The 22330-nt window shown below is 34.3% G+C and overlaps 3 protein-coding genes and 2 long non-coding RNA genes across 15 annotated transcripts; 2 read left to right on the top strand and 3 right to left on the bottom strand.

The window, feature by feature from the left end:
* Positions 1 to 3136: 3136 nt before the first annotated feature.
* On the bottom strand, positions 3137 to 3567 carry LOC136067620 (uncharacterized). Of its 2 annotated transcripts, none has more exons than XR_010629048.1 (2): positions 3368 to 3567; positions 3137 to 3252 (listed from the first exon to the last, which is right to left on the bottom strand). It is a non-coding gene; the product is annotated as an uncharacterized LOC136067620 (long non-coding RNA). The 2 variants fall into 2 exon arrangements; XR_010629049.1 differs by having other exon boundaries at positions 3398 to 3567.
* Positions 3568 to 6177: 2610 nt separating this feature from the next.
* LOC136067619 (uncharacterized) lies at positions 6178 to 6608 on the bottom strand. Of its 2 annotated transcripts, none has more exons than XR_010629046.1 (2): positions 6409 to 6608; positions 6178 to 6293 (listed from the first exon to the last, which is right to left on the bottom strand). It is a non-coding gene; the product is annotated as an uncharacterized LOC136067619 (long non-coding RNA). The 2 variants fall into 2 exon arrangements; XR_010629047.1 differs by having other exon boundaries at positions 6439 to 6608.
* Positions 6609 to 9043: 2435 nt separating this feature from the next.
* LOC112000858 (vesicle transport v-SNARE 13) lies at positions 9044 to 10642 on the top strand. Its single transcript, XM_065773698.1, has 3 exons — positions 9044 to 9261; positions 9662 to 9832; positions 10262 to 10642. Exons 1-3 carry the CDS (start codon positions 9082 to 9084, stop codon positions 10409 to 10411), a joined length of 501 nt encoding a protein of 166 aa, XP_065629770.1. The 5' UTR covers positions 9044 to 9081; the 3' UTR covers positions 10412 to 10642.
* A 1726-nt stretch (positions 10643 to 12368) lies between these two features.
* LOC112000866 (pentatricopeptide repeat-containing protein At5g15340, mitochondrial) lies at positions 12369 to 15058 on the top strand. The gene is given in 2 exon segments (XM_024033037.2): positions 12369 to 13001; positions 13004 to 15058. Coding segments are annotated over 2 exon segments (1887 nt in total). The 5' UTR covers positions 12369 to 12619; the 3' UTR covers positions 14509 to 15058.
* Positions 15059 to 16361: 1303 nt separating this feature from the next.
* LOC112000847 (uncharacterized) lies at positions 16362 to 21864 on the bottom strand. 9 transcript variants are annotated; one of them, XM_065773755.1, is made up of 6 exons: positions 21774 to 21864; positions 21421 to 21683; positions 21218 to 21304; positions 17571 to 17720; positions 17125 to 17322; positions 16362 to 16656 (listed from the first exon to the last, which is right to left on the bottom strand). In XM_065773755.1, the coding sequence occupies exons 2-6, from the start codon at positions 21640 to 21642 to the stop codon at positions 16555 to 16557; spliced, it is 759 nt and encodes a 252-aa protein (XP_065629827.1). In that variant the 5' UTR covers positions 21643 to 21683; positions 21774 to 21864; the 3' UTR covers positions 16362 to 16554. The 9 variants fall into 9 exon arrangements, with proteins under 9 accessions (XP_065629827.1, XP_065629833.1, XP_065629828.1 ...); XM_065773761.1 differs by having other exon boundaries at positions 21218 to 21301; positions 21537 to 21683; positions 21774 to 21863; XM_065773756.1 differs by having other exon boundaries at positions 21421 to 21664; positions 21739 to 21829.
* Positions 21865 to 22330: the final 466 nt, after the last annotated feature.

Raw genomic sequence — 22330 nt, 5'->3', positions numbered from 1 at the left:
GTCTGATATATAATTTTTTATTTTTATAATCTTTTTACGTTGGGTAGACCATATGTTGCTTTCATAGGAGACAATTTTATCAGTTCTAACTGTGCAAATTTGCCATGCACAGTCTATTAATTGTTTGAGAAAGACAAAAGTATATGAATTTTAGGAAATAATTCTTGGTTTTGACATTTGAATGGCAACCAAATTCCTGATTGGAGCAGTAACCAGTTTCATGTACTTCAATTGTGAATTGTTTGGACTATATGTATCCTATTGCCACCTTACTTCCTTAACATCGTCCCCAGTACTGTCAATCATCTCTTAAGTACCCATATATTTCTATGAGAAAATTTTGAACATGAATTAAAAATTTTATGTAATAAAAAACAATGGAGAGTTAATGTTTTCGTTGTGTCTAGCACTACTATTTGTACATTCTGCATGTGTATGCCATAAGTTAAAAAAATTTAGGGAATGTAATAAAAAAAGTACTTCTAAAAAGAAAAGGAAATATAAACAATAACTTAGTGCATCATCTGGTCAACTACAAACTTTTAAGCTCAATATCAATAATGCCGTTTCTCAAAAAGAAAGAAAGAAAAAAAAAAAAATCAGTAATGTCAAACAATAATTCGACAATGATACAAATAAGCTCCCCTTGAATCGGTAAAAGTGTCAAGGCCAATATAATGAATATTGTTTTAGAACTCATTTTAGTTTGTCAATTGAAATGGAATATCTTGATATTGACATATTTTAGCTTACATTTCGAGATTTTAGAATTACCTCTGTATATATACCATTAGTATTATAAAAAATAATGAATTTAATATAGTTTTTTTATTAAAAAAATAAAATCAAATAAGATTGTTATTTAAAAAAACATTTACCGTGGTTATTCTAATTCTCAACAATCCAACTAATTACTATTTCTTTACCCAGATGCACCCACGTGAAAAGCACCCACATTTGCCAATGGCCTTGTAGTCAGTGGCGGAGCCAGGAAATTTTCTTAGGGGGGGCAAATTATTTATGCCTATATTGTGTTAATGGGTTAAGCCTACATTAGTTCTTTCTACATTAGCTCAAAATGCAAAAAACTCAAGTTAATTTGGCCCAAATTGTGGCAAAAAATAATTTACTTTATTTCATAAACTAACTTTAAGTAAACTTGTGCCTATATTTTTTTCACCGTACTAAATTATTTGTACTTAGGTTTGAACTTACCTTTTTACATTCTAGAACTTTTCTAAGTAGTTACATTTAATGTTTCAGCATTTAGGATAAAAAATTGATTAATAGGTATGAAATTTTGAAGATTTATACAATAATTTTTGTTAAAAAAAGAAGTGTGAACAATGAAATGCAAACTACTATTTAAGTGCAATTAGATCAAATCAAACAATTAAACAATTATTTGTCCTCCTACTATTATCAAATATAAATAGATAATCTAATATACTAATATAAGCCACATTATTATATATTATATTATTATTATTATTATTAATTGTAATGTACTGTGTAAAGAACATTAAATCACAGAAACAAAACTAATATATCTTATTATAATAAAAAAATAAAGAAAGATAAAAGTGTTATTTGGGAAATGCTGTACAGCTATACAGCACTTCTACTCAGTCTAGAAGTTTACTAGTCGGTCAAAGACTCAAAGTGTACTGCTTCACAATAGTGTTGAGCAGTTATTAACAAATATAACAGCAATGTTAAGCAAACAAACGACAGAGCGGCAAGAGAGAAAGAGGTGTACCAGTGTTGCTGCCGAGGAGTGGCGCGTTACAGACTCCCGGCAAGAACACTGGCAGCGTGGTTAACTGGCCATGGCAAGCGACGCAATTGGAACAGTACACAGTAACTTTTTTTTTTTTTTTTTTTTTGAGTTTATATATGTTGCAAATTTGGAATTTATAAAAGTTGAATGAGGGGTTTTGGAGGAACATGGGCTGATTATTGGGCTAGATAGTGGATTTTGTTTGTTTGTTTATTTTTATTTTTTACCGAATTTAATTTTTTGGGTTTTTTCCTTTTTCCCAAATTAAATTTTTGGGTTAAATTTCACTGGATTAGCTTAAAATTTTGAGTAGCCCATTCTAAAGACAATGAAATAGTATAAGTTGTACACAATGTGCCACCAGAGTAAGAGTAGGGTCCCATTCTATATATCGATGAATTTTTATTTCTTCAAGTAGAAATAGAAAGGTACATACTAATAATGTAAAAGATACGAAATAAGAGCACTTTAACTGCTACTCGTTTAAATCGTGGAGAGAAGATGAGGAGTAATGCATTTCTAACATAGAGAACTAGAAATGCAGTAGAGCACCTTTCCAATGACTGGATTAAATTTCCTGAGCTAGTTCAAGATATAAGAAAGGTAGGAGCTGGCGTAGCAAATAGTTTCTTGAGAATAATTTTATCTAGTACCAAAATCCTCCAATCAATACTCAATTTCCATAAAAAATAATGTTCCCTTCATATCCATTCAGAGATAAATAAGCTCAATATGAAATTCTTAAAATTTATAAAAGTTAGCTATACGAACAATATCGTGGAACATTCATTGAAGCCAAAATTACCAAAAGGTGTGGCATATGCTAATATAGTATTCAACAATTAAATTGAGGCCATCTAAAATTATCGTAATTTCCAAAGTAATGAATCATTAAAAAAAAAATCACAGCGTCTTATACTAAGAACATGATCGATTACTTTATTCAAAGTTCCATGCTCTAAAATCCAGAAAATTTTACAGAATTCAACTCAGTAATAAATAATAGAATCAAAAATTCTATAGTAACTATAATATCTTGATCATAATACTAACCTTTAATATTACACGCTTGAGCAACAAGAAAGGTATGGGCCAAATTACATCGGGGCATCAATGTATCAACTAAAATCTTTGCCACCTTCATAAGCAAAAATAAAAAAAAACAACTACGTAGCACAATTTTCAATTCCCTTAAAAAATCCAAAATTTATCAACATATATGCATCAAAATTCAAAATTTCTAAGGGCAAAACAAACACGCACAGAGGGAGGCAATAAATCAACAAGAATTTAGACAAAAAACAAAAATTTCCATCAAATTCAATTGAGAATTTGAAAGAGGAGTTTTTGAATTACCGCCATTAAGAGCACCAGTTGCCGTACACTTCCTGGAGAGATTCGCCGAGAGCTCGCAGTATTGGCGCTCGTATCCTTCGAATACCTCACTCATCGTCCCTAACCTTATACTCTTCCTGTTCAATCACCGATCAACACATATCCAGCTCCATCAATCATCAAAATCAAAAACAGCTTAGAAACCCTAAATAGAAACGAAATGAAGAGAATCGTTGATGGAAAATAAGATACCAAACAAAGATCGGGTTGAATTGGTCGGACCTGAGATGACCGGATATCGGAGAGCTCGCCGGTGCGAGTTTTTGGTGTTTTTCTTTTCGAAATGACGAGAGTGATAAAGTGCGTGGCACGACAGGCACGAGCGTGGGTTGTAACTTGTAAATAAAAAAAGTGGATGATTGCACGCGCTAAAATGCGCGTGAGAGAGAGGTTGTGGGAGTATGACACGTGGAAAATTCTGGAGGAGGATTTATTGGTTTTGGTATTTGACCAATTGGATTTGAGTTAATTTCGGTTGACCTGGCCAAAATGAGAAATTAACTCTGATTTTTAAACATTATAATTAGTATGTCACGTTTTTTAACTATATTTTTTATTAGCATTTCGAGTTTAAGAGACTTGATTTTAGACTATAAATTGAGCCTTTGAGGATCGGTTTTCATATTCTGATCGGGTCTAAATTGACACTTTTTTCACGCAGCGTTCACCTGTAAATAAAGTCTTTAAGACTTGATTTAGTGGAATTTTCATTTTCGCTCATATTTTGTAACTTTTATGTGGGACCTTCTCTACTGACTAAGTCAAACATCCCAGACCCCATGGTAAGTTCTCTGTCCACTTCATTTTTTTTCTCTAAAAATTTCCTTCTTCTTTCTCCGCCTCTTTTCTCTCTTCCACTTACTCTGCCATTTACGAAACTGATTCCTACAAAGTTTTGTTCTTTATTTTTTTGCATCTCAAGTATATCGGTGTCTTCAATTGATCCTTCTTCTTCTTGATTCAAAGTCGAGACTCTGAAAGCCTGGGTCACACGGCACTGGGTCGCGCCGAGCCTGGGTCGGGCATAGCCTGGGTTGGGCAGCTCGATCTGGCAGTGGTGCGGTGGTGGCGTGGTCTGGCTGGATCGAGCAGTTGTGGGTTCTCTGGTACTTCAAAGAATTCTCAGGAGGGTTTAGGTTTTGTGTAATTTAAATGAACAACACTCTTGGTGTTTTATTTCATGGTCAAGGCCCTTAAAGAAAAAGTTCAAAAATGTCTCAGCTTATAAATCGAGTCTTTAAGACTTGATTTTCAGGTGGTCACCACGTAGAAAAAAATGCCACATTAAATGTGATCAGACTATGAGAATTGAGTCTTTATAGGCCATAATCGAGCCTCTTAGACTCAAGATGCTAGTAAAAAATATAGTTTAAAAACGTGGCCTACTAATTATAATGTTTGAAAATCAGAGTTAATTTCTCATTTTGGCCCCTTGACCTTGAGTAGTAGCATCGTTTTTCTCACATCTCAGACCCTCTCAAATCTCACTAAATATTAAATTTAAATGTGAGTGCTTTTCTTTTTCTTTTTGTCTTTTTTTTTCCATTTTTTTTTTTTTTTTTTTTGCTAAGTAAGTGCGGGGGATAGAACCCCGAGCAAGAGGTTACAAAGGAACCTGGGTGCCACTTGACTACAAGCAGGGGCGGAGCTAAGGGGGGCGAGGGGGGCAACTGCCCCCCTGACCCTCCTCCTAAACCCCTTTAGTATAGGATTTTTGGATTACTTTGCCCCCTAGTCAGAGCCACTTGAGGACCGAGGGGGCCTTGGCCCCCGAAAATTTTGAAAAAAATTTAAAATAAATATTTTTTGGAAATATCTTAAAANNNNAAAAAAAAAAAAAAAAAAAAAAAAATCTGACAATGGCAATAGGGGTGAATTTCTTTTACAGCTCCGATAACATGTTCTCAGATGTGTGTTTAGGGTTTATTAATTACCCTAATATACATGTACATTATTTATATATGTTGGTACTTACACGAATATCACAATATGACAATTTTACCCCTATCACACATATATATGTAAAAAATCACAGTTAACTCTCGTACTGCCAAGAGCATTGTAACTTGATGGCATTGACTGGTTTTCTCTAGGAGAACCAGGATTCAAATCCTCCTCCCCACTAGTAACAATTTATCCAAAAAATATTATCCTACTATGATTATGATATAGTATTACGATGATACATAAAACATACAACAAAATGGCTCTCATTGAGAGTACATTGTAGCTCTACACCTCAAAAATGCTAAGAAAATTATCAGAAAAGTGGAACAAGAACAATGCAGTACTGGACTATCCAATATCATTCAGAACCTTTAGAATTCAGATTCTTCTCCCATTCATGTCAATATCATCAAATGTAAAGAATTTCAACAGAAAAATTGCACCCATAAATCTCAAATGAAACAGTGTAGTCGCCATTTGACTATAAATGCCAATTCACAAAAGGATTCCATCTAAAAATCGAACTCATTCCAAGAAATGAATCGAGTAACTAATCGTAGAATAAGCTCACATTCGTACTGATCATTACTAACATATCAGATAAGATCACTCACCCTCAATATGCATAATCTTTGGAGCTAGTGTGAAAGTAGCGGGCAAAATTTTTCAGATTCATACCAGCCAATCCAATCCAATACAATCCAACAAAAATCCCTCTCTTCAAAAAATAATCAAATTCTAAAAATCTATAAATGATAACCTTAATTTTCTTGCGTAATTCACACAAGCCAAAAATTACATCGGGGCATCAATGTATCAACTAATTAAATCTTTGCCACCTTCATAAGCAAATAAAAAAAAAACAACTACGTAGCACAATTTTCAATTCCCTTAAAAAATCCAAAATTTATCAACATATATGCATCAAAATTCAAAATTTCTAAGGGCAAAACAAACACGCACAGAGGGAGGCAATAAATCAACAAGAATTTAGACAAAAAAAAAAATTTCCATCAAATTCAATTGAGAATTTGAAAGAGGAGTTTTTGAATTACCGCCATTAAGAGCACCAGTTGCCGTACACTTCCTGGAGAGATTCGCCGAGAGCTCGCAGTATTGGCGCTCGTATCCTTCGAATACCTCACTCATCGTCCCTAACCTTATACTCTTCCTGTTCAATCACCGATCAACACATATCCAGCTCCATCAATCATCAAAATCAAAAACAGCTTAGAAACCCTAAATAGAAACGAAATGAAGAGAATCGTTGATGGAAAATAAGATACCAAACAAAGATCGGGTTGAATTGGTCGGACCTGAGATGACCGGATATCGGAGAGCTCGCCGGTGCGAGTTTTTGGTGTTTTTCTTTTCGAAATGACGAGAGTGATAAAGTGCGTGGCACGACAGGCACGAGCGTGGGTTGTAACTTGTAAATAAAAAAAGTGGATGATTGCACGCGCTAAAATGCGCGTGAGAGAGAGGTTGTGGGAGTATGACACGTGGAAAATTCTGGAGGAGGATTTATTGGTTTTGGTATTTGACCAATTGGATTTGAGTTAATTTCGGTTGACCTGGCCAAAATGAGAAATTAACTCTGATTTTCAAACATTATAATTAGTAGCACGTTTTTTAACTATATTTTTTATTAGCATTTCGAGTTTAAAGACTTGATTTTAGACTATAAATTGAGCCTTTGAGGATCGGTTTTCTTTTTTTTTTTTTTTTTTTTTCCCTTCGTTAGCTCTGGTGGCCACATTACTTACATTATTTAAACATATAAACTTGACCCTGATCTGCACCAATGACAAACCCTGTCACCACCCACAACCACGAACCACGTTGTCTGACGTAGGTGACAATGTTCTTGGTTTGTAAACCTGCAGTTCATTGTGACTACTGCTACACCAAGAAACATCTCTGAGGCCTTCACAACCTCTGACAACCAAGTGGAAGATAGTTAAACCACTGGAATTACTTCTTGCCACACCGATCTGTCCTTGTATGGTCTAATCACTGTATGACCAATAATTTTTCCTGTTGGGACCAGTGAATCTTGATTCACTTGTCCCTGTTATGTGCTGTTGATATGCTTGACTCTGGTATGGGCTGATTCTCCTTTTTGTGCAAATGTCATGTTGTGCAATTGCTTTAGCCTGTTCATGGCCTGTTGAAGGTTTTGTTTGCCGTGGTTACATGTTAGGCTATTGTTTCCTATGCATGTGATGACAACATGTTGGCATGTTGGTTTGGAATTGTCGTGTTGCTTTTTTAATGTCTTAGTTGTTGCCTTGTGGGAGTACTATTTGTTTGTGGACTGACTGAGTGTTGGCCTTTGGTTTGGTTATTAATTTTTTAGTGTTGCTCACTTGGCCAAAGCTTATTTTTCCCTTGGTTTACAAATTCGGCAGAATGTAAAAAGTTTCATAGTTAAACTTTTTGGTTCTTGATTTATCAGTTTTTTTTTTTGGATAGGTAATCAAAGTTTTATTGCATGAAAAGTACATTGTGTTCATGATGATGAACACTCTGTGCTTAAAACAAATACAAGTAACTCGAGAAGAGATACAGACAGAAAGAAGAAAATCATAAATGGAAATACATTGTAAATCCCAAATCCTAGACCACCGAAACAAAGTCCCAACTAGCAGATACTTCAAAAGATCTACATGTCTCTCAGTATCTTCAAAAGTACGAGTATTATGTTCCCACCAAATTAACCACATAAGACAAGCTAGAATAGAATCATATTCCAAGCATTTGAAAAATGTTTCTCCAACCAATTCCTCCATCCTAAAAGAAGAGAGGCAACTGTCCTCAGCATTACCCACTGGATCCTTCTTCAGTAGTTATAAAAGTTCTTATGAATTTTTCTGAGTTTTAAATTAGATTGTGGGAGCTTATTTGATAGCTTCTAAGTAAAGAGTTGCTTATTTGAGTTGTGCTATTTGCTCAAAGGTTTGCTTACAAGCTGTGCACAGATCTCTCACAAGGGTGGGAGCTTATTTGATAGCTTCTAAGTAAAGAGTTGCTTATTTGAATTGTGCTATTTGCTCAAAGGTTTGCTTACAAGCTGTGCACAAATCTCTCACAAGGGTGGAATTGAAATGGGTAATGAGTTCCACCATGTGAGAGGTATGTGCATATTTTCTGCATAAGTATTTGTGCAATTAGATTTTCTCAGGGAATTCCTGATGCAGATATGATTTGCTCATACAAAGAAAGACTTCAGCTGTGGAATGATGAGTATTTAGTTTGTTAAGGGAATTAATTGCCTAGTTCTGCCTTTTAAATTAAGACTTAAGTTGCGGAATGTTGAGTATTATGTTTGTTAAGGGAATTAATTGCCTAGTTCTTCCATTTTGTCCCCTTTCTCTCTCATCACCATCACCATTGTAATCATTATCTTTCTCCTAACTCCCCATATGCTCTAAGTATTAACTTGATGTTAATGTTTTTTGATAAGCCGCTTTGCTAGGTGTTGCATATCGCAACCTTGTTCTGTCAATCTCCAATCACCTTATAACCTATTACAACCATCCCATCACTTTCTTATGTAGACTGGCCATATATTTTAAATTCCTAGACTAATAATAGTTGACTTGTACTTTGGTTCTTTACACATGCTTAAATTATGTGGATTGATAGATCCCCATCCCCATGCGCCACCCCCCCGCCCCCCTCCCCCCCTCTCTTCCCCCCTTCTTTTTATNCCTCTCTTCCCCTTCTTTTTATTTAAGTGCTATGGGCAATGATTTGTCAAGGCCTACCAGAAGCCGCTTATAATGTCTTATTGATCTGTAGAGGCAAAAGAAACAAAAGGTTTCTGAGATAAAGGCTGGAATTGATGAAGCAGAATCTTGGTACTCACTTTACTCTTTCTTCCTAGGGTGATTTTCAATGTTTTGTATCTGCAGTAGTAATAGAGATGTTTCTAATAAATTTTTCAGATTCGGAAAATGGATCTTGAGGCGAGAAGTTTGCAACCTAATGTCAAGGCTGTGCTTCTTGCTAAGTTGAGGGAATATAAATCAGATCTGAACAATCTGAAAACCGAAGTCAAGAGAATTGTATCAGGCAACTTAAATGCTGCAGCCCGAGATGAGTTGTTGGAATCAGGCATGGCAGATACACTCACGGTATGTCTAAAATTGCATAATTTCCTTATGCTTATTGCTGTGATATGCCATTGTGATTCATTATCTGTTAGTGGTTTTATGATTGATTTGGTAACTTATTGGAAAGAGATATCCAGGTTTCTATCTTCTTTAGTGCCATTTTTATTTACTATTGCAGTTCACTTTGTCATTGGAATGATGGCAGTTTTAAGTTAATGGGTCCAGGGAAACAGGCAATCTAGGGCAGTACGAAGTCTTTTACTTTTAAAAATTCTTACTCTGTTTTGCTTCCCCATTGTGGTAAATTGAATTTTTAGTCTCTTATTTGGAGGACTGATATCCGGTGAATATTGATAACATTCCTTTTTCTTTGAATACATGGATTTTCATCTGACACAAATAATTGATACATATTCAATAGGCATCAGCTGATCAGAGAACAAGACTGGTGACAACAACAGAGAGATTAGGCAAGTCTGGTGACAGAATTAAGGAAAGTAGAAGAACCATGCTGGAAACAGAGGAGCTTGGTGTTTCAATTCTTCAAGATTTGCATTCTCAGCGACAGTCTCTCCTGCATGCTAATAACACGGTAACTATTTTCAAATACTTCAAACTTAATTTAGCATTCAACTAAAATCTCTACAATAAGAGATTGCTTTTTTTTTTTTTTTTTTTTTTTTTTCTGAGTAATTTTTTTTTTTTTTTTTTTCTTTTGAGTAATATTTGAATCAGTAATTGGTGTGCTTCACTTCGGAACATTTGCATGCCACTCTTGGCATCATTTACACTTTTTTTTGGGCATGTCTGTGTTTTATTTATTTATTTATTGTTTTTTTGGTCTCAACAGTAGTGCTTAGCGTTGAACTTCTATTATCTTTGACCATGATATTTACTTCAAGTTTTAGCTGTAAAGTATGAGATTTTGCCATCTACCGAAGGTCTAGGATTTTCAAACTGCAGCAGTAGTTTTGAAAATATATGCCACTGTATGTACCTGATGGTTTTCCTTATATTTCAGCTGCACGGAGTGGATGATAACGTAGGAAGGAGCAAGAAAATTTTGACGAACATGTCAAGGAGAATGAGCAGGAACAAGTGGATGATTGGCTCCATAATTGCAGTTCTTTTCATTGCTATTGCCTTGATCTTGTACTTCAAACTTAAATAGTCAGGACATGCTTTCTTGTTGGGCTTGTGGGTGTCTCTGTGGTACACCGATTTTTTAATTTCTTCTTATATTGTGCTTGGCTTGGTTTTTCTGGGAGCGTGCAATGAGTGATAACATAAAGATATTTAGCTGTTCAGTAACAGCGACATGGTGATTTGCTATGTTCATCATTGAATGTATAATGTGTTCTGCGTTGTAACTTTTGTTATGTATGGAATAGTGATTCCTCTATGATGAGTAAATACAATGCGGAGTATAATTTTCAAATCATCAAATCAAATTTCCATGCCAATGTTTTTGAAGAAATTTTCATCGTGTCCATTATTCAATGCGTATGCCTTTTCTTGGAAGATATTTGGTTTTGGAATCAACTACACAAGATCCTAAATGCGATGTTATTGCTTCGCTTATAGATCCAATTTATTATCTTTCAATATTAGTTGTGATTCCTTGTTGATTATGATTCATGTACAGAACAAATACATCATTGCTTATGATTTGCAGGTACACATGATTAAATCCCAATGTAATGCTACCAAGAGAAGGGGAAATAAAGGGTTCCTGATTCATAAAAGAGACGAGCAGATCTGCTGTTTCATTGTTATTGATTAAGCAAAAATGTGAAGAATAGCAGAAGTGAGAATAACCATGCAAAGTAGATAAACTGGAAACTGACCACCAAACGGTTGAAAAAATGGTGCTTTCTCTTCTTGTTCTTGGGTTTTTGCCCCCAAATGGCTGTAAATATGACTTTGTTGGGATGAACTTATTTTCAACTGGCACTGATTGGTGTTGGAATATACAAGTTCAAATTAGTTTCTTACTTATTGTAATTATTTAATTGTATACATAAAAAAAAAAAAAAAATTCTTGATTTGCAGGTACACATGATTAAATCCCAATGTAATGCTACCAAGAGAAGGGGAAATAAAGGGTTCCTGATTCATAAAAGAGACGAGCAGATCTGCTGTTTCATTGTTATTGATTAAGAAAAAATGTGAAGAATGGCAGAAGTGAGAATAACCATGCAAAGTAGATAAACTGGAAACTGACCACCAAACGGTTGAAAAAATGGTGCTTTCTCTTCTTGTTCTTGGGTTTTTGCCCCCAAATGGCAGTAAATATGACTTTGTTGGGATGAACTTATTTTCAACTGGCACTGATTGGTGTTGGAATATACAAGGTCAAATTAGTTTCTTACTTATTGTAATTATTTAATTGTATACATAAAAAAAAAAAAATTCAACCTAAAAAGAGTGTAATTTTTTAAAATATCATATATTAGCGAAAAATGCCATTTCTTTTCAAAAGATACAACATAGATAATAAACAAAGGCAAATGTTAATAAGCGTTGTGTTTTGCTTGTTAAGGTTGAACTAATTTAAGTCTCATTTAATGAAAAAAATTAGGTAAATAGAAGGAAAAAAACAAAAAACTGGCTTTTTAGTTTATTTTAATATTTTTTTTCTTACTATGAAGCTGGCCTAACAGCTTATATAAAGCTGGGAAAAAAAAAAAACTACAAAAGGAAAAAAGAAAAAGAAGAAGAAGAAGTTAAAATGCTGCTATTTACTGTGCCTATTAATAAACAAAATAAATGGATAAAGATAAGTTCAATCATATGTAATGATTGTTTTTTCCTCCAAAAAAAAAAAAATGTAATGATTATTTATTTGTAGTAAGTTATTTGACATAAATAAGGCTAATAGCTCACATATTTCCAAAATTAATAATAAAAGGGTTCAACTAAGGATTGCTTCTAGGCATTGGTTAACAATTTATTTTAAAAAAATTTTGATATCACGTTTATGAGAAATAAAAAAATGTTATCAAAATATTAATTATTTTTTTTATAAAAATTTAATTTAAATAAATTATTAACCAATTCTTAAAATGCATTTGTTAGCATTTTCTTTAATAAAATTATAATTTGAAATAAAACGAGGACAAAACTTAAAAAAAAGCAAAAGCTTTTAGCTAATACACACTATGATGTACAGCTTGTCTTTTCAAAGGCTATATAGAATGTTGAGAAATGGTGTTCCAAAACTTGCTCCCTTTGAAATGGTGATGAAGAGCTCTATACGAAGCTTTTGGACTCCTTGCCTCTGCAATGCTCTCTCTCTTTCTCCTCACTCATATGGAGTCATTGATTGATACCTCATAAAATAAAATCATTCTCTTTTAAAGTTTCAGCTGTCTTTCATATGATATGGCCAACCCACTCTACCCTCACTCAACACTTCCGTTCCCTTCTTCGAGCCTGTGCTCGACACTCCTCTCTCAACACAGGCAAAAAAATCCACGCCACTATCATCACCACTGGCCTCGCCAACTCCCCAAACTCCTTCCTCCACAACGCCTTACATCATCTCTACTCTGCCTGTGGCAACCCAGCTTATGCACGCGAAATGTTCGATAAAATTCCCCACTCACACAAAGACACCATAGACTGGACCACTTTAATGGGCTGCTATGCCCGCCATTGGGTACCTAGAGATGCACTGTTTTTGTTTGTTGAAATGGGGAGAGAGGGTGTTGGAGTGGATGATGTGGCCATGGTTTGCATGTTCAATGTTTGTGCAAGGTTGGGGATGTTGAGTTTGGAGTGCAAGGACATGGGTGTTTGGTGAAGATGGGATTGAGTGCTAGTGTGAAGGCCTGCAATGCGGTTATGGATATGTATGTGAAGTGTGGGATGTTGGGTGAGGCGAGGCAGGTGTTTGAAGAGATGGAGGAATGGAGTGTTGTGTCTTGGACAGTGATTCTGGATGGAGTGGTTAGATGTGAAGGCGTGGGGAGTGGGAGGGTGGTGTTTAATATGATGCCGGAGAGGAATGAGGTCACGTGGACAATAATGATCGTGGGTTATGTGGAGAGGGGGTTTATCAGGGAAGGGTTTAAACTGCTTGGTGAGATGATTTTTGGTTATGGCTTTGGGTTAAATTATGTTACACTTTGTTCGTTTTTATCGGCATGTGCACAGTCAGGAGATGTGGCGATGGGTAGGTGGGTTCATGTGTATGCTTTGAAGACAATGGAAAATGAGATGGATATCATGGTGGGCACGGCTTTGGTGGATATGTATGCGAAATGTGGTAGGGTTAATGCTGCATATAGAGTTTTTGAGCACATGCCACGAAGGAATGTGGTGGCATGGAATGCTATGCTTAGTGGGTTAGCAATGCATGGACGGGGTAAAGTTGTTTTGGATATATTTCCTCGTATGGTGGAAGATGCCAACCCAGACGAATTAACTTTTATGGCCGTGTTAAGTTCCTGCAGCCACTCAGGTCTAGTTGATGAGGGTTGCCAATACTTCCATGAACTTGAAGCTGTGCACGGCATAACACCTACAATAGAACATTATGCTTGTGTGGTCGATCTTCTTGGTCGGGCTGGTCGTTTAGAAGAAGCTGAAATCTTAATAAAAAAGATGCCAATGCCTCCGAATGAGGTGGTTCTCGGATCCCTTTTGGGTTCATGTAGTGTCCATGGAAAGCTAGAGCTGGGTGAGCGAGTTCTGCAAGAGCTGGTTCAGATGGATCCCCAGAACACGGAATATCATATCCTGCTTTCAAACATGTATGCCTTGGTGGGAAAAAGAGACAAGGCTGATTCCCTTAGGCAGATTCTTAAGAAAAGGGGTATTAGAAAGATGCCTGGAACTAGTTCAATTCATGTTCATGGCCAAGTTCACCAGTTCTGTGCAGGGGATAAGTCACATCCGCAAATCACTGATATTTACATCATGTTGGATGAGATGATTCGAAGATTGAGAGTGGCTGGTTATGTCCCAAATGCTGCTTCCCAAGTTTTCTCTGGTTGTGGCAGTCGGGTGGGTAATGTGGATGAATTGGAGGAGATAGAACAGGCATTGTTCTCACATAGTGAGAAGCTGGCAGTCTGTTTTGGGCTTATAAGCACAAGAGCTGGTTCACCTCTTTATATTTTCAAGAATCTGCGTATATGCCAAGACTGTCATTCTGTTATTAAGATGGTTTCTGATATATACAATAGAGAAATTGTTGTTAGAGACCGCAATCGTTTTCATTGTTTCAAGCATGGTTCTTGTTCTTGCTTTGATTATTGGTGATGATAACACAATATGCTGATAATTGTACAGAAACAGTGTAGGTTTTGATCCATTAACTATGTATCTGTTTGTATCTTCTGATTGTCAGTTGATCATAAAACAATAAAGCTTGTCTTGTAGAGTTATATGTATAAGCTTATGTGCTGTTGGAATCAAACTTTATTGTGACAGATTTCCTGGTCCTTCCATTTCAAGTCATCTTAAAGTTTTGCCAACCCTATAGTTTTGGGGCTAAGACTCTTGTTGTTGCAGTTCAAGCCATCCCATTTTATTTAGTTTGACAATCACTCCCGTTCTCCCATGGGAGCTTCTCAATCTCATCCCTTCTGTAGCGTATGATTTATGCTCCCTTATGGTCTAAAATGATGTATGGCAGTACTCAGTCCTGCAACTAATGGTTGTCTCACCATTTTCTATTTTCTTGTATTGCCATTGTATTTACTTTTGGAGTTCACTTTGTCATTTGAATGATGGCAGTCTAAGTTATTGGGTCCAGGGAGAAACTTTGTCTAATTCTTTATTTTTATATATTATTGTTTAAATTCGTACTCTGTTCTGCTTCCCAATTGTGGTGAACTTTTAGTCTCTTATTTGGAGGACTGATAACTGGTGAATATTGACAACATTCTTTTTCCTTGAGTTCATGAATTGTCATTTGGCACAAATAATTGATGCATATGCAACAGGCATTGGCTGATCAGAGAGCAAGACTAGGGATGACAGCGGAGAGACTGGGCAAATCTGGTGACAGAATTAAGGAAAGTCCTATTACTTTTCATTTGAGTAATATTTGAAACTGTAATTTGATTCTGCTCTGATGTTCTTCACTTTGAAACATTTACATGCCATTCTTGAATATCATTTACATTTTTTTTTTGGAGGGTATGTGTGTGCGTGTGTTTTCCCTTTTTGTTTTTTTATTATTTATTTTTTATTTTCAGTCTCAGCATTAGTGCTTAGTATTGAACTGTTATGATCTTTGTCCATTATATTTTCTTCAGGTTTAAGCTGTAATAGGTATGACTATTGTGCTGTCTACCAAAATTCTATGATTTTCACACCGCAGTAGTAGTTTTGAAAATACATGCCACTGTATTTACCTGATGATTTCCTTATATTTCTGCTGCATGGAGTGGATGATAACACAGGAAAGTGCAAGAGAATTATGACGAACATGTCAAAAAGAATGAGCGTGAACAAGTGGATTATTGGCCCCATAATTGCAGTTCTTGCCATTGCTATTGTCTTGATCTTGTACTTCAAAATTTTTAAATAGTCAGTATATTTTCCTTGTTGGGCTTGTGGCTGTATCTGAGGTACACTTTTTTTTTCTTTTTATATTGTGCTTGGTTTTACTGGGAGCTTGCAATTGAGTGCAATCATAAAGATGTTTCGCTGTACAGTAACAGCAACATGTTGATTTGCTTTGTTCATTGTTGAATGTATAATGTGTTCTACATTTTAACTTTTGACATGTATAGAATCGTGCTTCCTATGATAAAATACAATGCAGAGTATAATTTATCAATCATCAATCAGATTTCTATTCCATTATATTCTAGAAGAAATTTCATTATGTTTTCCTTAGAAAAGATTTGGTTTGGAATCAACTACGGGCTACAAGATCCTATTTGTGATATTATTGCTTCACTTAGATTCAGTTTAACATTTTACAATCTTAGTTGTGGTTCCTCGTTGATCACGATTTTTATAAAGAACAAGCACATCAACGAGGAACCACAACAACGACAAAAAATTCTCTGGTAGTTTTGCATTCGGATTATTTAGGGTTAGATCCCCTACATTTCCATTTGTTAGCTTCACTAATGACTTATTTGTTCAATATTTGCAAGAAGATGAAACTAAACTGAAATTTTGTTTGCACTTCAACCCCAAATGTATCAAAGAATGATGCAAATCCACTTCTATCTTATTAAATCTAACATCAACTTTCAGTCGCCAAAGCTTTCCTTTGCTGAATAATATAAGCTACTATGAATTAACTTATTTTGGCCTTCTGACCTCATATTCAAGTAATCACTAGGCTTAAACTAGATTCTTGAGTTTCTCCCTTTTGAATTTATCATAATCTACAAGCACTCCATCATTAGCTTTTTGCTTCTTGTCATCCACCAATCTTTGGATCACCTGTTGTTGGATACAATCTCCTAGTAAATTTATGGCTAAAAACAATGGAAATTAATAGTAATTTTCTGGACAAACTAACAATGAACTTGAACTGATAATGATGTGGTAGTAGTTGTTGCAGACTTGCAGCCCCTTAGGCCTGGTGATTTATAGTCAAGTTCAAGAAAACAATTTTTTTTTTTAAACAATTTTTTTCATAATTGATGAGTTGACATGCAATTAATGTTTTAATAAAAATTGAGTTAAACTATTAGTGATGGGACCATGCGAAAGTGATGTTGGTTCAATAGTAGCAAAAAAAAATTGTGAAAATTTTGTAATTCTTAGCATTACTCAGTCCTCACGTATATCTGAAGTAGTTTATCAATTGTGTATTATTACTTACAAATAGTATAAATGATATACTTCAAGAAATTGTAATAGAAAACAAAGAGAGATGTAAATAGCAATTAGATTTGATGGACTTACCGACACTCCAATGTCTTGAATAACATCTTTAGGAACCAGAGCAAGCGAAGGTGGAAGAACAAAGCTTATGTTAAGCTCGAATTGAGTTTTAATCCAGCTCTGTGTTGCCCGTCTATCAGGGTATATGGCTCCTTTAGCATTGGCACTGAAGCCTAATGACTCACGAACATCATCAAGCCCTAGGAGCTCCCATTTTGTCTGTAAAAGATTAGCTTTTCATATTTATGTTGGAAGGTGAAGCAGCAAATATATATTTAAATTCATATATCAACTTTTCTAGTATTCTATTTATGATTTATCCAAAGAAAAACAACAACAATAATAATAACAACAATCAAGTCTTTGTCCTAAAATTTTAGGACCAATCATGGATACTCAATAAACTAATTAGGGCCGGTCATGTTTATTTTCTTATGCGCTCTTAGTTTGTTTTTATTGTAGCTTACCATTTCAAGCTCAAGAACCTTTGTGATCTCACAGGGAACTGCTGAAGGGTAATCCCTCCCTTTCGATTTGCATCTCAATCGCATGTCAATTATTGGCTGCACTGTTAGGAACAAGAATTGTAAGGGTGGCAGCTGAATTCTCCATTCGTCCTACAAAAATTAAGCATAAAAACATATGTATGAGAAAGAGGTTAGAGTCATATACTCATATGTTCCTGATAAGAAAAATAGCATTTTCTTTAGAGCAACTAAAGAGGTCGACTATCCCCCCTCCTAAAAAAAAAGAAAAAAAAAGAAGTTGACTATCCCATTAAAGCGTACTACAAGTAAAATGCTAAAGTTATTATCAATTTTGAATGTTAAAACAGTGTGTAAAACACTTTGAACGTTTAGACCCCTAAATTACAAATTACTAATTCAAGCATATTATCAAACAATGTATGTGCGGAATATGAAGATAAGCTAAAACAAAATTGATAAAACAATCTAAACCAAATAAAATCACAACAACAACAGAAATTAAATGGCAAAGATTAAAGGAAGAGAGATGCAAACACAAAGACAACATAGCGATGTGTTATCGAAGAAGAACCGAAGTCCTTGGTGTAAAACCTCTTCGCCGCCTTCCAATCAGTCAATGATCTACTAGAGAATGAAGTTGGGATACATGAACAGTAGAAGACTCTCCAATCTTAATCTACCAAGTGTACCTAAGCCTTCCAAATTTCTTGTTCCAACGAGGTTACGCCAAACCTTTGTCTTCTCTAGTTTACTGGATCCCACTATATCCCATAGCATCAATCAATATCAATTGGTCCATTTCTAACTACTTCCCAAGCACCAAATAACCTTCTCACTGATATGGGTATAGTGAAATAAGAATTTAGCTAATGTACCTCTCAAGGATGTATCAATGGAGAGGGTGAGAGTAGAGAAATTTGGAGAAACATGGATGAAGATTGTGGATGAGTTAATCTTGTTTTTCTCTAGGGATTCTCTCTCAAAATTTTCTCTGGAAGCTCTCTACAATACGTGAGTATAAGGGGTATTTATATTGGTGTGTGTTTGGAATGTGAAAGGTTAGTTTTTTTCCAAACAGAGTGGTTTGGCGACTTGGCCTCGCGACTTGACTGAGTCGCGAATCTGAGTTGCGAGCTAACTGCTTGGCCAGACTGAAAGTTTTGTCCTGTAGTGTTCCAGCTGGCGTGACTTTTCAGCTCCTCTGCATACTTCACACGTGTGCCTTCTTTGGTGATTTACCAGCCGTGAGCCAGTCGCGAGGCTTTGCTGAGTGCACATTTTTTAGCTTTTCTTCATACTCTCTCACACACTATCTTTACATGATTCCCACCTAAATACAGGATTTCTAAATATTGAATTACAAACAAATTAGCACGGAATAAAACCAACAAAATGATTGATTAAATTCAACCTTACAAATTTTATTACAAAAAGTTTACAAATTGATTTGACAATAAATGTGATTGAAGTCACTTTAAGAACATAATAAATAAATGTTTGAATTTTTTTTTTCTGTATTTTTTTGAAGAGAAATGCTACATTCACAACATTTCACAACAAATCTTTAGTGGCAAAAAAAAAAAAAAAAAAAAAAATTCAATGGTAAATTTAAATTAGAATTAATAACAACTTACCACCTAATGTTTGTTGTTAAAAATATTGCGAAGGTAACGCTTATTTTTTTAAATGGATGGTTTTTGGTAACATATAAATTTATAGTCGTGTAATGTTTTTAGTCACTCTTTAATCAATAAAATAATTAGATTCAAAGATCGTTGATAGTTAACAATAATATGGTGGAATTTTACTTAGAAGTTAACTCAATAGTTAACAATAATATGGTGGAATTTTACTTAGAAGTTAACTCAAGAGAAACAAATATAAAACATTTATAAATAAACAATTATATCAAGAATAAATATAACAAAAATCAACTTTAAAATGTGAGAAGTTTCTTACAAGTTTATGCCATTCAAGAACCTTACAAGTGATTAGGAAGCTCTCCCAAGCTAATTATAATTAAGAAGTCATTTCTCTTCTACACCCTTGCATGTGTGGCCTTTGACATGTAATTTACTATTTCTAGAGAGGACGTGACCAATCATAATATCCTCCCTAAAAACTTGATGACTATTTTATGTAATAAAATTTATGTTAGATTCATTAATTAATAATATTATTTAAGATTCATTTAGTTCATGTAACTCCTAACCAATACTTTTTTTTTATTATTTTTTTTATACAAGATAAAAATTTTCCTCTAGCCTAATATAAGTGTATATGTGTGTGAAGTTTCCTCCCGGAGACTTAAACCGCGACTTTTGCCCTCCACACCCCACAAGCACTTATACTTGTAGAGTGACCATCGCACCAAAGGTGTGCGATAGTTCCTTACCAATACTTAGTTGTTCTATAAAGTTCAAGTAATTAAATCAATTTTTTTTAAGGGAAAATTAAATCATATTCTAATGGTAAAATACTTTCATACTCTCCCTTCTCACATAGTTAAGTATCTATTAATTAAATTCATATGGGACCCATTGTTCATGTTTAAGGGGGAAAGTACAACATTATTGTATTATCGAAAGATTGTAAAATTTTCTAGAACAATTATACCCAAAAATTATTTAACCTTGACAATACCTCTAAGATGTCAAAGTTTACAATTTCTTTTACATTTTTTATTTAAAAAAAGATAACAAGAATGAAAAATGTTATTGAAAATGATAGATTATAATTATGCATGCACTTTTCTTATTATTATTATTATTATTAAGTTATTCGTAATGACATGGTAAGATTAATGATGCCACACTCAATGTGCATGAGTCCGATTATGAAAAGACTGTTAAGATTGTTAGAGCATTCACATCCCAAAATTCTATCACATCCTATTTTACCATCTCAAAAAACTACTTTATCAATTATACCATACTATTTTACAATACTCTCAGTATCCTAATTTTTATTTTACAATATAACACATTAAAATAATATTTCTACACAATAAAATAATATATCCCAAAACCCAAATAAAAACAAAAACCCAAAGCCCAAAAACCCGGTGAGAGAGAGAGAAGAATTGATAAAGTAAGTGAATAAAATATTAGTTTTTATTTTTTATTTTTTAAGATTTGAGCTACAGTGAAATTCTACCTTTAGAATTGCACTGTAACACTATTGCAAAATTTTTGCAATAGTTGGTTTTTACAAATCCGGATGCGTGTGGGGGGGGGGGGGGGGTTGGGCTTTTATCCTAAATTTTCCCTATATATGGCATATGCCATTCCCAATGTGAATACTCTTATAAACTAGCCATCAAAAGACAAACCCTTATATTATCTTTCATAATCTGAGCTATTTTTGACTTGCACTTCCTTTTCATTATGGTCCAACAATATTTAGATTTATTGTTAGAAATTAGAATCAAAACATTTGACACTTTTTTTGGGGGGTGCCAAGAATATTTTTTATTTTGATAATAGATGCATCATAAGATAGTACATGGCCCACATAATTCTAATATAACAAGCTCTACCAAGAAAATCTCAGTTTGAACAATATTTTTATGGTATAAAAAATAAAAATAAAAAATCATAGAAAGTGGAAGTAAGGCAGTCAAACACCTCACTAACTTGCATATTTTCTCCATCTGTAAAGGTTGCTTTGAGAATTCTGGACTCATCCTCCAAATACTGATCAAATGAAGCCTGCTAAAACCAAAAACTAGTATAACAAAGTATCATATACCTCAAAATTTTAAGCCCATAGAAAACGATGAATTTTAATTATTTAATTATTATTCTAACACAAAAAAATAAATAGATACCCAAGGTGACTCAGAGAGGGGAAGATCTGAAGTGAATCTAGAAGAGTATTTTATAGGCTTTTGATTGATTGGCTTCCATGATGCCTTTTCATGGTAGCTACGGTTCTTCTGCTTACCCTTCCTCTCTTCTTTGCCAAGTGCACATCGGGTTCTTGATCCATGGAGAAATAATGGAGACTTGAATGTAGAGGAAAGACTTGCAAGGGCAACCTCACCCATCATCAGTTGCAGAGAATTTGTTCACCTTTTCAAAGATGTTAATACTAGCAAGCAATAAAAAAAAAAAAAATTTATAATAATAATGCAAATTAAAATTACCTACTGCAAAAATTAGTGATATATATAGTACGTACTCTGCTGCACTATATATGTAGCTGGTTAAGGAGTGAAGGACATATAGATACGACGTGGATGGTTTGTTTCCCTTAAAATGTCAACTATGAAACTTATATTTGCAAATTACTGCACATTTATGTAAACATTCATTAATGGAGTGCAATAATTATATATGTGTACGTACATTTGGCAACAAGTTTAGTTAGTTGGGTTGCCCCAACAACCACTTGAACAACAATGAGTTTTTTCTTTTGCTGTCCATTGATTCTAGGTTATTTTGTAATTGAAAAATGCTAATGAATACTCTTAAGGCACTGATTAATAATCTATTTAAAGAAATTTTTTATAGAAAATGAAAAAAAAAAAACAATTAATATTTTGACAACTTTTTTCATTTCCTATAAAGTGGTATCAAAACTTTTCTAAAATGAATTATTAATAAATGGTCTAAGAGCATTCGTTAGTAACCCTTTATAATTTTTTATTTAATTTTTTTGGCATAATTCTAGAATTATATTATTACTTTAATTATGGCGGAAAATTTGATGAATTTAGTTTTTAGTTTTTTGAGATT

Source organism: Quercus suber, unplaced genomic scaffold (assembly GCF_002906115.3).
Source record: "Quercus suber isolate HL8 unplaced genomic scaffold, Cork oak 2.0 scaffold_79, whole genome shotgun sequence".
NCBI lineage: Eukaryota > Viridiplantae > Streptophyta > Magnoliopsida > Fagales > Fagaceae > Quercus > Quercus suber.
This window is presented reverse-complemented; position numbering and strand designations above follow the sequence as displayed.